This window comes from Rutilus rutilus (genome assembly GCF_951802725.1).
Source record: "Rutilus rutilus genome assembly, chromosome: 3".
Lineage (NCBI taxonomy): Eukaryota > Metazoa > Chordata > Actinopteri > Cypriniformes > Leuciscidae > Rutilus > Rutilus rutilus.
In genome coordinates, this window is record NC_140211.1 from 49036541 (window position 1) to 49051503 (window position 14963).

At 36.5% G+C, this 14963-nt stretch overlaps 1 protein-coding gene across 1 annotated transcript in view; it reads right to left on the reverse strand.

Annotated features, from left to right (window-relative positions):
• The window catches only part of LOC311287473 (phospholipid-transporting ATPase ABCA1), a 200442-nt gene that overhangs the window by 114196 nt on the left and 71283 nt on the right, over positions 1 to 14963 (reverse strand). Inside the window, exons 12-13 of the mRNA XM_084404339.1 lie at positions 8835 to 9032; positions 4308 to 4516 (exon numbers count right to left, since the gene is read on the reverse strand). Of these exons, the coding sequence (XP_084260465.1) occupies positions 4308 to 4516; positions 8835 to 9032 (407 nt within the window). The remainder of the gene's footprint in view (positions 1 to 4307; positions 4517 to 8834; positions 9033 to 14963) is intronic.

The following is a 14963-nucleotide window of genomic DNA, read 5'->3' on the forward strand; positions in this document are numbered from 1 at the left end:
GTTATTTATAACATAGGGGGCGGGACGCTTTACATTCTATAGAGCATTTGATTGGACAGAAGATGTGATGAGAAGCTGAAGTCCGTGGTGACATCATAAAAATCCGTAATCCATTTTAGCGGAAGTGAGGGACTGTAAGTTTTGAATGTTTATATCTCCTAAATGTGAATTTTGTCATTGGTTTGGCTTTTGCACAGGCCCCTCCCACGACTATTGACTGACACTGCAGTTTTAGCGTAGACCTGCCCTGAGTGAGCTGGACACAGTCCGCCGTTGTTTCGACGCCGGAGCAGCTGTAGACAAGAATGTCTTCTAAAGCGATTGAGGTGTTTTGTTGTCGGGTGTAAGAATGAACAGCAGTCTTCATTTACTCTCGTTGTTACTCGAGGATGGATCAGTACAACTGTTCGTGATCAAGCTTACAGTCTCTGGATCGATAGGCCTAACGTTACTGAAATTAAAGTTAGAGCGCGCACTTTATGAGTTAGAGCGCGCACATCGAGTCGTTTTAGATATAAAGTTTACTAGTTTAAGCACCCACTGAAAAGGTGTCATATATTTGTTTACTTTTAGTTGTAACAAGTGTTTTGTGTTCTTCGCTGTGTATGTTGATGATAATGAAAGGGAGAGAGAGAGAGAGTTTATGGATATGACTTTAATGCACACTTATACTGTGTTTATTCAGCTCTTACAGTGATTCTCTGGAGTAAAACTAACACTTCATCTTTTGTGTGATGTACAATATATTTTTGGCCATCATTCGGACGCGGTCCGCTACAACAGGCTTGTACTAATAGTGGGTAAAAGCAAGATGAAAAATAAGTTATAACCGTAATTAAACTAGACTATACCTGTACAATTTCCATACAGCATATATTATCTGTCTCTGTGGGCATTATTGTCCGACTCCGGGTCGAAATAAAAACCGCTACTGAGAGTTTCTGTTCTGACATTATCATTCTGTGAGATGAAATTGTCCTGACAGAGCATGAGCTCGTGAAGCTCCGCCCTCTGTGCTGGCAGCAACAGCTCATTTGCATTTTAAAGGGATACACACTAAAACAATGCGGTTATAATTATAAAAGTATAATTCAAGTTCATTTTATTAAGTATACTAAAGTAATGTTCAAGCTTATTTTAAGTATACTTTATGCAGTATGTATACTAATATCAATGTACTAGAAGTACTGTATACTTGTATTATTTCAATACTGCTTGGGACTAAATTGGCCCACTTTTTAGTACATAAAAGTATACGTTTAAGGGCCCTATCACACCTACATTGTTTGGTCTGGATTTTCGGACTTTTCAGTTTGATCCGCATCAAAATTACAGGTGTGAAACCTCCCCCGGACCACGGTCCGAACCAAACAGACGAAATTTGGTCAGACAAAAAGAGGTAGTCTCAGTCCAGATCAAACTGAACAAAGGTTTGGTTCGTTTCTAGTGTGAAAGCATTTTCTGTATGATTCAGACTTTCAGACCATTTACAGGAAGTTCCAGTGGTTCTCGCAGGATTGCTTGCAGTCTTCTCCTCTCCTGCCAGCGACGATAAAATGTTCGCACAACGAGGACGTTCATTTGGCGAATTTTAACTAGCCTCGAGTATAGTTGGTGCTGCAGGTAGTAATGCCGTAATAATAACAGTATAGTGGCAACGATATGCGTCTGTTCATTCATTCTTGTCAAAGTTACCTGCCGAATTGACAACACGCTGACGTCAGACTCAGACGAACGTCCGTTTACAAACCAATCAATGTCAAGATGCAGCCCACATAGATGATGACGACAGGACGCAAGTATGTCATGTAAAGTTCTTTAGTGCGCTCGCATAATTGCAATGTGAAACCAAACCAAAACTTACCGAATGTATAAAATGTATCAAAACATGAACTTTGGTTCGGACCTTGGTGCGGACTTTCAGGTGTGAAAACGCCCTTAGTATACTGTAAGTGTAACTTTAGTTCACAACTATGTTTCTCATTTGTACTGCATTTGTACTACAAGTGAACTTAAAAGTATACTAGTAGGTTACCATTTTAATACTTAAAGCATGTTTTTTTTGGTTTATGAAAGTAAGATCGTATCAGAATTTTATTTTCTGTGTTGTGTTGCGTTAAAAATAGCAACAGGTAGCGCCAGTAGCTCACTGAGTGCAACCATTTGACGTCATCAACGCAGAATGCACTGCGCACCTAAAATGTGCACCCCATTGTCCAAAATATGTATAAAACTATGTGGATTTTTTAAATTACGTAAATCTTTCATGGGTTTTCTACTACATATTTCAGCAAGTCTTATGAACCCGGGGTTCCCTTTAAAGGGGTCATAGACTGGATTATTTTATTATTTTATAATGTTTAAAATTATAAACATTAAATATTAGTTACAGTAACCTTATACAGTGCTGGGGTGCCCTTATTAATTAATTTATAAATAAAAGGCATTTTTCTAGCCTCTGATTTGAACGCTCTGTTTGAAGGGGCGTGTCTGCTGTGAGACTTCAGTGTAAACGCCCACTGCTGTGATTGGCTGACATGTTTGCATATGAAATAGCTAGTATTACATGTGGAACTCTCTCTAAAACTTTTACTACGTTTTTACTATAACAGCTATCGAGATTAAGGAATCGTGAAAAGTATTGATCATAATGATCTATTCCCATCACATGAAAGGTTGCAGTGAGCATTGAGCAGCTGACAGACAGTCTGTTGATCGCATATGAAATTACACCTCTGGCTTTCACCAAATAACAATGCAAACACGATGTAAATACAGTAAAAGCTTTGTTGTACTGTACATTGTAACAGCGTCATGATTTTGTGATGACTGATTTCAACGAGTTTTGGCAAGTGTCCAGATAAACTCGCGCTGTTTGATTGACAGCTTGGGCAATTGGAAAGGGAGCATTCTTTGGTCGCTTTCTTTATATAATTTAATCACAGTTTAAATAAGATTATTTTCATCCTACTAAGAGAAACGATGTGAAGTTGATTGTTTAGTCACTGGCTTGATTTACTGATGCATAAACAGAATTGAACGATATTTTGAGAGATAATCTGTCTGAACAATAATTGAATAATTACATCAGAAATCACTGATCACAGATCAGGCATTAGAATAAACATGACTACTTCCAGATCCATATCGTAAAAGTCTGTTTGCAAAGCCTCCACCGAAATTGACCAAATAATCCAGTGAAATACACCGAATACAAACAAATAATGCACTGCTGAGACATTCACATTGTTGGGGGGAAAAATCCACTATCCTAACATTAGGATTGTTTGGAAGGTAATGGTATTATTGATCCTGTATTGATCTTTTCTCGTTCTCATGTCACTGTTCACTAACGCTCCAGTGGGCGGGGCCAAAGCTGAAGTGTGACGTCACAAGTCTCCACTTTTTAGATCCTGTCGTTTGCTGGCCTTGGTTTCAATAAAAGCAGTTTTTGGAATAACAAGAAAGTTTTGAGTTTTGAAACTTACGGGGTATTAAGGTAAACTTATTGTATAACGAACTCTTAACTGTCAAAGGATCAAGGAACATTTGAATTCTCATTCTATGACCCCTTTAAGCAATCTGCTGTCACTTGTGTTGTTTCTTCTTCTTCTTCGTCTGTGTTTTGATCCGTAGATTCTGTAATCTTTCAGAAGATGAGTATTAGCGCCCCCTACCGTATATCAGTGATAACATAGATAGCCGGAAAATGTAGTCAGTGGTGGGGAAAGAGTAGATTTGATTTGAAGTCAATTCCTATGTACGCTACCAGTGGACAAGCCTACATAAAAATTCAGATACTCAGAATTAAGAACATATCTGTTTTCTTTTTAAATCTTTTTTTTTTTTTTTTCATTATTTTGATGCGATAAAATACAGCAATTATGGACCATGAATGGAACGGATAGAAACAAGCTGGGGTCCGCCATCTGAATACCACTGCTATAAAGAAAGCATCAATGATCTTAAATGTCCTTTACATCCATGAATTTGAAAAACTGCCATCAGGAAGGCGCTACATGGTACCGAGAGCAACTAAAAATGTTTTTAAGAGACATTTTGTCCCTTTGTTGATTGTTTTTTTGAATAATTGTTTCGTTTTTGGACTGAATATATGTGAATATGTGTATAAGTTGTATTGTGCAAGTTATTCCACCAGTTTGGGAAAATATATATATTTCCATGCAAATGGACAATAAAGATTTCATTTCATATAAAATGTCTTCAATGCCCCTCAGCTTTTTTTTTTTTTCATGTTTTTTCAGCTGCTGGTGATAGTGTTATCGTATAGTGTTTTTTGTTCTAACCTCTCCTTGATTTTGTCCGTTCTTTCGGTCTCCTCGATCTCCATGCGGATCTTGTATCTGATGTGGGGTGGAGGCTGGAGGTCACTGGTGTCATAGAGATCCGTGAAGACCAGTCCGGCCCAGAACCTGTCCTGATTCAGGAGCTTAAAAGACTGCTCAACCAGCACAGTCTCACTGCTGACACCTTCAAACTTATCCAGATCAAAACACTGAAACACACACACACACAGTTTTCAGCACCTCTGCTGCATCTGAATCTGACAGTGAAGAACGGGATTCATGTGGTGTACGATGAACAGAAGCAGCAGGCAGAACAGAGAATCGTCTTCAAAGGAGAGTTTGGGATTGAGCTCAGCCGTGGAGAGATCGAATAAGAGTAAACGGAGTACAGAATAAATGAAAGAGAACAGAGGAAACATCAGCATCCAATCAAGCTGAACAATAAAGAACCATAAAACATATCAAGACTGGACAACTTCAACTGACAAAATGCCATGACTTTGAATGGTAAAAGAGCCAAACATCTTATTAGAAAACACATCATCTGGGCTGGGTTTCCCGAAACCTTCTTAACGCTACGTCGTTCTTAAGTTACACCTTAAGCTGCACCTTATCGTTAATACGTGTTTCCCGAAACGTTCTTAGTTAAGTATACCTTCTGTAAGTCATACGTTCGGAAGGTTGGTCTGGACCACTCTTAGCTTTACCTTGTCACTGTTGCAGGTCTATATGAAAATAATTCTGACGTTTTAATACACACAGACAGTGTTCATTTAGGCTAATTCAAGTGTTTTCATGCAAAGAATAAAATTTTCAATCACACTGATTGTTGTTAGAATTTTAGAATTTATATTATTAATGTAATAAAAGAGCGCTTTTAAAGGCCAGTGAAAGCATAGGGTACTGTCAGTTAAGTTCTATTCAGACGCTAATATTGTTCCTCATGGGCTCGTCCGGTATTTTAAACAGGGGTAAGTCTGTGATTTTAGTGCCGTCCAAATCCATAATATCATTGTTTTTCTCACCCAACCCGCATAAAAATCTCTGTCCAAATTAGTACCTACTGTTTTTTGACAAACAGGTCGTGTGGTAATTTAATTGCCGTCTGAATCCACATCTCTGAGTTTACAAGAAGAGATTCAAAATTCACTGTTTAAATCCTTTTTGATCACTGCCGAGCAGTAAGATGTACACTTTTATTACTGAAATGCTGGAAAGTATTTACAAGAACAATATTTCATCGCAGCTCCACCTCAGCGAACAAAAATGGGAAAGAGAAGAAAGCACGTACAATTTTTGAAATGGTTATTGTGGCAGCAATAGGCTACATGTTACAATTTTAAAATATGTAGGCTAGGCTATTATAGTTTGGATATTTTTTTTTATAATATCCTAATAGTCCTAATAAATGTAATTTCAACTATTTCTGAAGTGCTTCTTTTATAAAGAACACCACTTTCTAGCATAACGCAGTGAAACAGCCCCTGGACAAGAGAATAATTGATTCTCGAGCCATCGATATCAACCAATTCAGCACCATTGCCATGGACAGCACCGGGTAACGTCGCACGTAAGAAGGTATATCTTAAGCAGCTTTCTAAGGTATAGTTCGGGGAACACGCCTAGTAATGGTATACCTTTAGTTAAGTTATACCTTAAGAGTCTTCGTAGCGCGCTAAGAGACAACGTTTATAAAAGCTACTTAAATGCCCTAATTGACCTAAGGCTAAGCCACGCCCCCAAACGCGATGAGCCAATCACAGTGCGCATAGCTAACCCAATACACTTGGACATTCTCTGCTTCCACGTCCATTGAAATGCATTGCAGTTAGTCAGTCAGTTTTCATTCGTTTTTATATGTTTTTTTTGTTGGTTTTTTTTTGTCATTTTAAGTTTAAAATGGTCAAACGGTGTGCATGGGGTACATGTAACTCCGACACTAGGTATCCTGAGAGGCTGGGCTACGGTGTGTATTTTTTACCCTTTCCCAAGCCACATCTCAACCGAGATAAGTGTCTGCTCTGGATTAAGTTATGCTGTAACTTAGACCACAACACCAACTAAACGTGGATAAATTAAACAAGGATGTCTACATCTGTTCTAAGTTAAGTCAACAACGTATTTGAACGTTATCTTTAACGTAACGCTAGGCTAACGTTAGCCTAGCTTCTAGCTGAACAAAATGATGAAGTTTGTTTTTATGTTTCCACTGTTCGATCGCGCCCGCGCCTCTCTCTCTCTGACACACACACACACACACACACATTTCAGCATTGCAATATTGACATCGCAGCCTGTTCATTATGCTGCGTTCACACCAAACGCGAATAGAGCGTCAAATTTGCGCTTATCGCGTCTAGTTCGACGCTTGAACATTTTGAATCCATTAGCGCGTCCAAAGCGAATAGGACGCGCGTATAAAGCGAGCGTTTAAAGCGAAATAGCAAACTATAACGTTTACACTGTGACCTGTAAATCTTTGTCTGGAGCTGAAGCTTTTCATCGACCTTCTCAACAATAAAATTATTAATATAACCCTCCAATGCATAGTTAAGGCCCTTTTGGTAACTTCGAGATGATATATAATCTTTCTGTCTCCAAAAATCATCAATTGCCTCCTGTGAAATGTCTCCTACTGTGACAGCTGCCATAGCGCGAATGTTGACTGTTTGTCCGAGTGAGTGGATTGGGCGTGGCTTAGCCATAGGTCAATTGAACTAAAGCCTAATCCTGGTTTAGTTTAAAGGGATAGTTCACCCAAAAATGAAAATTCTGTCATCATTTACTCACCCTCAAGTTGTTTCAAACCTGTAAGAATTTCTTTTTTCTGCTGAACACAAAAGAAACTATTTTGAAAAATGTCTGTAACCAAACAGTTGATGGACCCCATTGACTTCCATAGTATTTTTTTTTTTCCTACTATGGAAGTCAATGGGGTCCATCAACTGTTTGGTTACAGACATTTTTCAAAATAGTTTCTTTTGTGTTCAGCAGAAAAAAGAAATTCTTACAGGTTTGAAACAACTTGAGGGTGAGTAAATGATGACAGAATTTTCATTTTTGGGTGAACTATCCCTTTAAGCCCTGTCTGTAAAAACCAGACCAATATAGTATATTTTAATATTCTAAATGTTTTGTTCTACAATGTTTATTGTTGGTGTAGCCAATTGAAATGTCCTAAAATCCAGTGTAACTATCCCTTTAGTCATTTATCAGATGATTTAAATAGACTTAAAGCAATTGAACCACATATTTAGGGCTCCATTGCTTGTATCAACACAAATGTAATGTGCTGCTTTGATTTCCACCACACAGTATGTATGTCTGAATGTCATGACAAGGATTCAGCGTTTTGTTGTACAACTCAATGCATCCAGATACGCACAGGATCAGTCTCTCTTCTTTTGTGCTTTGATTGGTTTTGATCACAAAATGATACATCATGCAAATTAATCACTGTGATCATTGGCTGCACTTTCAGCGTTACAATGCTTGACTAGTGTGCAACAATACAGCTTGACTCTTTGCTCTATAGAGTTGGATCATATGAAAGGGCCTTTAGAGCGCACCCATTACAGTTTCAGTGTGCTTGAATCAATCAGAGGTTCAGTGCCTTCATACTGGCTCACTGATCAACCTTTGTGAGACTCAAACCTGTAACTTTTTAGTTGCCAGCCCAGATTGTTCACGCCCTAGGCTACACCATCCTGATCCTGCCGGAATTTCAGACAAATTGAGAATAAAAGAGGGAAGACAATGGTGAAGAGAGTAAAAAGAGATCAGAACAAAGGAAGGCTGAAAAAGGCTAAGAGAAAAGATTCTGAATGAAACAAAGTTAATTGTTGTGAGAAAATCAAAAGAGACATGCAAAACAGATGGATGGACGAACCAGCAATTCAGAGTTTAGGAATTGGCTCATTTTCGATTCATGAGATTGGCAACATGCTTCACAGGATGTTGAATTGGAATTTGAATTGTAAGAGGAATAAAGGTGATGGGATGCAGGGACATAAGGTCTATATAACATTCAAACTTAAATGTTTTTTTTTTTTTTTTTTTTTTTTTAAGCCAACATTTAAAGTTTGTCTTTAAGAACTTAAGAAAGCCTAATAAGAAATTACACTTCTGGCCATTTCTTTAAATTTCAATTCATTCTTTTTCCTTAAATTCAAAATTGAATGACAAATTCTGCATCCTGTTTGCTACCTCAGTTCAAATTCAATTCAAATTCAGGAATTGAAAGGCAAAAAAATGGCATTCTCCATTCAGTTCTGGGAAATTCAAAAGCCTATATACAGCACTTTCAAACAAACATTCAAAGTTTGTCCTGATTAACGTAAACTTTTAGTGGAAAAGTACATGTTTTGCCATTTCTTTGAATTTCAATTTGCACATTTGAATTACAGTTCTGCATCCTGTTTGCTATACGTCAGTACAAAATCAACAGAAATTCAGGAAATGAATGGAAATGCATTCTCCATTCAATTCTGAACAGCCCTGCAACAAACTACAGTGTAGAAAACAGACCTGTAGAATCTGAGTGAGTTGCTGTGCTATCTGGCTGATGGCGATGAAGATGCTACGCCAGTCGAAGGCTGGCATTCCTGCTGGGCGCTTGGACTCGGGACCGTTAAACAGGAAGTTGCTGATTAGCGCTGTGGACAGACTAGTATCCTGCAACCTCTGGTCCAGAACTACTGCAAGAACAGGGTTCTTCAGAAGACCCTGTAAAACACAGAACACATTCACAGGGTTACACAACACAACCGATGTATGCTGCTCACTTCACACAACATGTAAAACTACGGTTGTGACAAACCAAGATTTCAGTAGTCGACACTTGATACAGTAACAATTACACAAGAGCAGTGAATGTTTATCTTGTTCTTGCAATTATTGTTGTTAATAATATACATCAGATATTGGACAGATCTGTTAGGCTTTATACTTCAGGGTCTTATCCAGAAATATCTATATATCTATATCTATATATTTATATCCCACCTGTATTCAACTGTGTTTACTTTAATATGTCAATATGTCAATGTCATTATTGTTAATGCTGTTTACACTACACCGTTTTCAACTAAAAACGTACAACTTTTTATGCGTTTTGGCTGTTGGTTTACACGACAACTGCCTGAAAACGCAAACTTTTGAAAACGGGTTTCAAAGTGCAAGTTTTTGAAAACGGTTTCTGCGTAAACAACAAAAACGTGAATCTTTGAAGATGACATCATGCACATGCGTGTTACGTGTTCAATCTACAGTGTTTCATCGCCATCAAATGGCCTGGCAGAAGAATACAGCATTTTTAGTCTTTTTTTCGAAGATCCTTGTGAATGGGGATCGTTTAGACAATGGTAACTTCTCCGTTTTAAACATATCGTTTTTGTGTAAACGTACCCTTAAACTATTACTACTATATTACTATTAGGTTATTGAACTAAAGCTGAAATAAAATCCAATATAAATAATAGATAAAAAACTTTATCTAATATTTAAAAATAAAATTAGAGAGTATGTAACCTAAAATGCAATAGTAATAAATTAAAGTCAAATTGAAATATTTAAATAATTTAAAATAAAATAAAAATAAAAAACATATATAACAAAACATTAATAAATATTATAATAGTATATAATTCAGGGTTATTATCATTAACTAAAACTTTTAAAAACTGAAACAATTAAAAACATTTATGTTACTGTAATTGAAATAAAGCTGAAATAAAATCGAAATAGTTGAAAAATTAAACAAAAATTAGAAATGTTGCCTTGGCAATAAACTAAGATGAGTTTAAGTTGAAGCACTAAAATTATTAACTGGAAATAAATAATAAATTAAATTAAATAAATTAAACCTAAATAGCAGTATAAAAAAAAAAAAAATTGACAAAAGTATACATTACGATATGACTAAAAATTTAACTAAAATTAAGATGACAACTAAAAGTATAAAAATAAAAGCTATTCAAAATATTAATAAAACTACAATAAAACCTAAAATAACACTGATATAAATCATTCTAAAATCGCACTGCACCAAGAGAGCCATTTTGACCAGGAAGTGCATTCGAACATTCTTGCGCACAACCGCATTACCACACATGCCATGAGAAGCAAATAGCCTACGCATTCAAGTCTTCCAAAGCAGCTGCCTGTCAGTCAGACAGCCATCGGTACTGAACTGACTAACTGCTCAGCACTAACAGGAACACCCATACTGTTGCAGTTTTTGTACGTAAAAGTATTTCGCACATCCTTGTGCTAAACGCATGACAATTGCATCCTCCAGACTTTCAGAGAGCATGTCATTCTCTGTACAGCCAGGCAATTAGTGTGTGCACTATCCTCTCTATCTTCAAGCTAGGTGGCACTGTTGCTCTTCAGAGTTGTCTGGAATCAAGCTTAGCACTGCAAAAGCCTCTTTTTCTCTGCGTTTCTCTCACACGCAGACACACTCACACGGTTTTGTCATAAATTGCAGTTCCACCCCTCTCCTTTATCATTCCTTGTCCAAACCTGCAAGGATAAAATCGTGTCACTCTACACTGTAAAAAATAATTCCGTAAAAAAAAAAAAAAAAGGGTAATGTACTGGCAGAAAATTACCAGGACATTTTCTTTTAAATTACGGACAGTTCCTTCAGCTCTAAAACGGAAAATTCTGTATATCAACAGTACATTATCTGTACTATTCACGGATAATCCTTATACAGAAATGTCTATTTTTATAGAATTTTTATAGCATATCTTTTGGTAGCAAATAATTCAAGAAAGATATATACAAATTGAACATGGTTTATTTTCATAAACATATACATGTAAACATTCTTAAATGCATTCAATGGGTAGATATATGACAAATTAAACAATGTGCAAAGTACCATTAAAAGTGCTTGTATTGTGGAATACGTTTTGAGACATTAAACAAACAAGGGACAGAATTAAAAAAGAAAACATGAGCAGGTACTTGCACAATACTGGTGCTGCACCAAAGAGCTCACAAAATTATTCACAAAACATAAATAAATAATAAACTGAAAGTCAAGATTCAAATACAATACAATACAGAAAGAAGGAAACAAAAACAAATGGAATACAAAGACAGGGCTGCTGCTTTTATCATTAAACATTGCTTTAGACTTGTAGTCAATAGTAGAGTGAATGAAATATTAGTGTTGATGCCATTTTTCAGTAAGAGAACACAATTTCCACAATTTTCCAAAAATTGTAATTGTCATTAATTACTCACGCTCATGTTGTTCCACACCCCACAAGACTTCAATTCATCTTCAGAACAAAATCTTTTTGAGGAAATCTGAGAGATTTCTGTCCCTCCATTGACAGCTTGCGCAACTACGACTTTCAAGGTTCAGAAAGGTATACAGACATAAATGTGACTATGTGACTCCAGTGGTTTAACCTCAAATTTAGGAAGTGGCACAAAAAAAAAAAAATTACATCTTTTCTCACAAAATATAGATCGCTGACGCACGATCACAAGAGCGCTACAATGCATGCGTGCTGCTGTTGACCCAGAAGCAGGGTGAGAATGCATGGGTGAGAACACTAGCACTGAGATTTTCATCTGAATGTATGAAAATATTGTGAAAAAAGACAATATTAGTGTTATTTTTTAGACAATAATAGATATTTCACTTATAGTGAACTTTTTTGGGGGGGTTAAACCACTGAAGTCACATAGATTACACCATGTTCTAACTACACGCAACACACGATAAAAGGTATATTTTCAATGTCAATCAAAATGTTTGTCCTAACCAGTGACACGTGATGATTCTATTTTAGAAACGGTTTCTATTTTTCTGCGATGTTGCAGCTGGAACAACACTACTCATTGTGAACAAACAAGTGTACTCTATGACAAAGATAGTTTCAATCACTTGTACTTTAAATGATGTTTAAATGGTGTAATATTTATGAATTTGATTACGTACTTATCCATTTCATTGCGAGTGCTGTGCACTTGCCAAGAGAACCCGCCCACACGCTGTTCTGATTGGTTGTGGTGTTTGATTGATTTTGTCGCATTACATAGTCGCAACGCATTTGGTGTGGACAGAAAAACTGCTTGTTGCTAGAATCTTAAAAAGATCATTTTTGTTCTGAAGATGAACAAAAGTCTTGCAGGTTTGGAACATCAGGTGGGAGAGTAATTAATGACATTATTTTCATTTTGGGGTGACCAACTTTGATTCTGAAGTTCCATTCTGAGATTTGACGAAAGCCTAAACTTAACATAGATTTTCGAAGTTGTTCATACAGTAACTTCAGCAGTCTTGGAGGAATGTGTAGATGTTTGGTTTCCTTCATCTCAGCCTTTTCGACCTTCGTTCAGGATTTCTGCACAGGAAAGTTGGATATGAAGAAAAAAATGGATATGTTTTTAGCTACACAAGAAATTAAATGGAGGAAACTGAACTACAAAGCATCATGCAGACCAGGTTGAGGTTGAAAAACCATCGTACTTTATTTTACATTTGTTAAATTATCAACTGCCATCCCTAATTCTTTCAAATTCAAACACTATATATAAGACTTCTGTTTTTAGTGGACTCCAAGTGCATGTCATGTTAGCCTGTCTGCTCAACTATTACCTTATCATATATGTTTCATTATTTTCAACTGAATAAACAGTAACAACAACATGCTCTATAAATAATTTCATTAAAAATGTGTTGCTTACCTTTATATGAAGTCCATTAGTGGCATTTTCTTCTGGTATTTTGTAGCTCACTGCCTCAATGGGTTAGGATATGTGGTCAATAATAACTTCTTGAATGACAGAAATCCTGAATGCCCATCACCGTAAACAAACATTACAAAATGAAAAACAGTACAAAATCACTTCAAAAAACAGCTCCAAACATAGTTGTTTAAATCGTCACTAAACAATTTGTTTTTCTACTGACCATACAAGAATAAAAATCTTTGAAGGGGGTATTCAGCAACCACATTTTTCTATTAACATTTTTCCTCAGACTTTAAATTTAAATGTGTTTTGCCAATATTGAACGCTCATAATAATTGATCATAAAAAAAATCCTAATAAAACAAAATACAAACCATAAGGAGCATGTTGTGGTGCTTGGGATGTAACAGTTACAGTACAGCAGCAAAGTCCTATAAGAAAACAACAGAAACTCAATGAAACAAACTAATGAGGAGGGAGCTGGTAAAGAATGACTAATGTTACTAGCAGAAGTGTAAGATAATAGCAGTCATGTTAAATGTAAATTAATATTTCAAGGTCATTAACTGGGGTTTAAAGTCATATATACGTATATATATAAAATATGTGAGTGTATAATGTCTGCGTGTCCTCTAAAACAAAAACAAGACAATAAAAAGTCTAACGTAAACATAACGTTAACTTACCTCATTTGGCACAGAGTGTGGTGGTGTTTTCTTTAATCCAGCTGTTAGTTACTGCATCTTCACGTAGGCCTACAGTCTCTTCACGTTGTATCTTCATGACTTTTAAATCAAACAAGTCTTAAATAGCCTTTCCTTTTCTTGACGATTCCTCTGGTAGCTTTTGTTTGAAGGCATTAAACGGCTTCAAAAACGTAACGTTACAGCACATTATCACAACTGGTTAACGGATGCGCTCGGCAGAAATAAACCGCATCACTGACACATAAAAGTCAATAAAGCAATTACAATGACGACACTATAACACATATAACGTTAGTCAGGGAACCTCCACGAGTGTGAACTAAATCTTTCAATGTGTGACCATATGCATAAAATGATAAACGCGACAGCTCCGACATTCATTTTCCCAACACGGCAGATGACAACTAAATAACGTTACATAAACAGCTTAATTTGACATTTAGCAAAATATAATTTGCGTTTTTTTACCGCAGAAGTGTCAGAATGGCTTCCACACATCCGAAATCCGACTTTAAAAAGAAACTTTGGCCGCGATCATCTGCGTGTGTAATGGCGCTTGGGTCTCAAACTTTTCGCGCCGAATCGCCGATCCGCCGATCCGGTTCTTGTTCCCAGTTACCACAATGCAACACGTAATTCAAAATACGGGTAAAAGACCCGTAAAAGACAAATACGGAAAATTCCTTCAAATTAATATGGTACATTGCACTGTATTTTTACGGATTTTTTTTTTACAGTGTACACCAGGGGTGCACAACAAACACATACACAAATATACAAATACACAAACAGCATACATGTGCATAGACATGCAAATTTTAATATTTATTCAATTACACATGAAGATTTAAACACCCATACACACACACACACTCCACATACATCTAACATGCTAACATACTAGCACATAAATACACATGAATGCATCAAGCGCGCGCACACACACACACACATGAACATACACTATAAACGCACATATGACGTATTCAAACAAACACATGCAAACATACACTTTGTTGAAAGTCACAATTCATATGTAAATCATTATGTTGCCTTGAGTGTGGTTGTGGATTCTTTTGAAAGCGTGTGTGTGTGTGTGTGTGTGTGTGTGTGTGTGTGTGTGTGTGTGTGTGTGTGTCCATAGTAACATTCACTCCTGCATCTCATTTGACTGAAGCACCTAATAAAAGAGTGGCATCATTATTATTAAAGTCTTATTATCAATCATTCG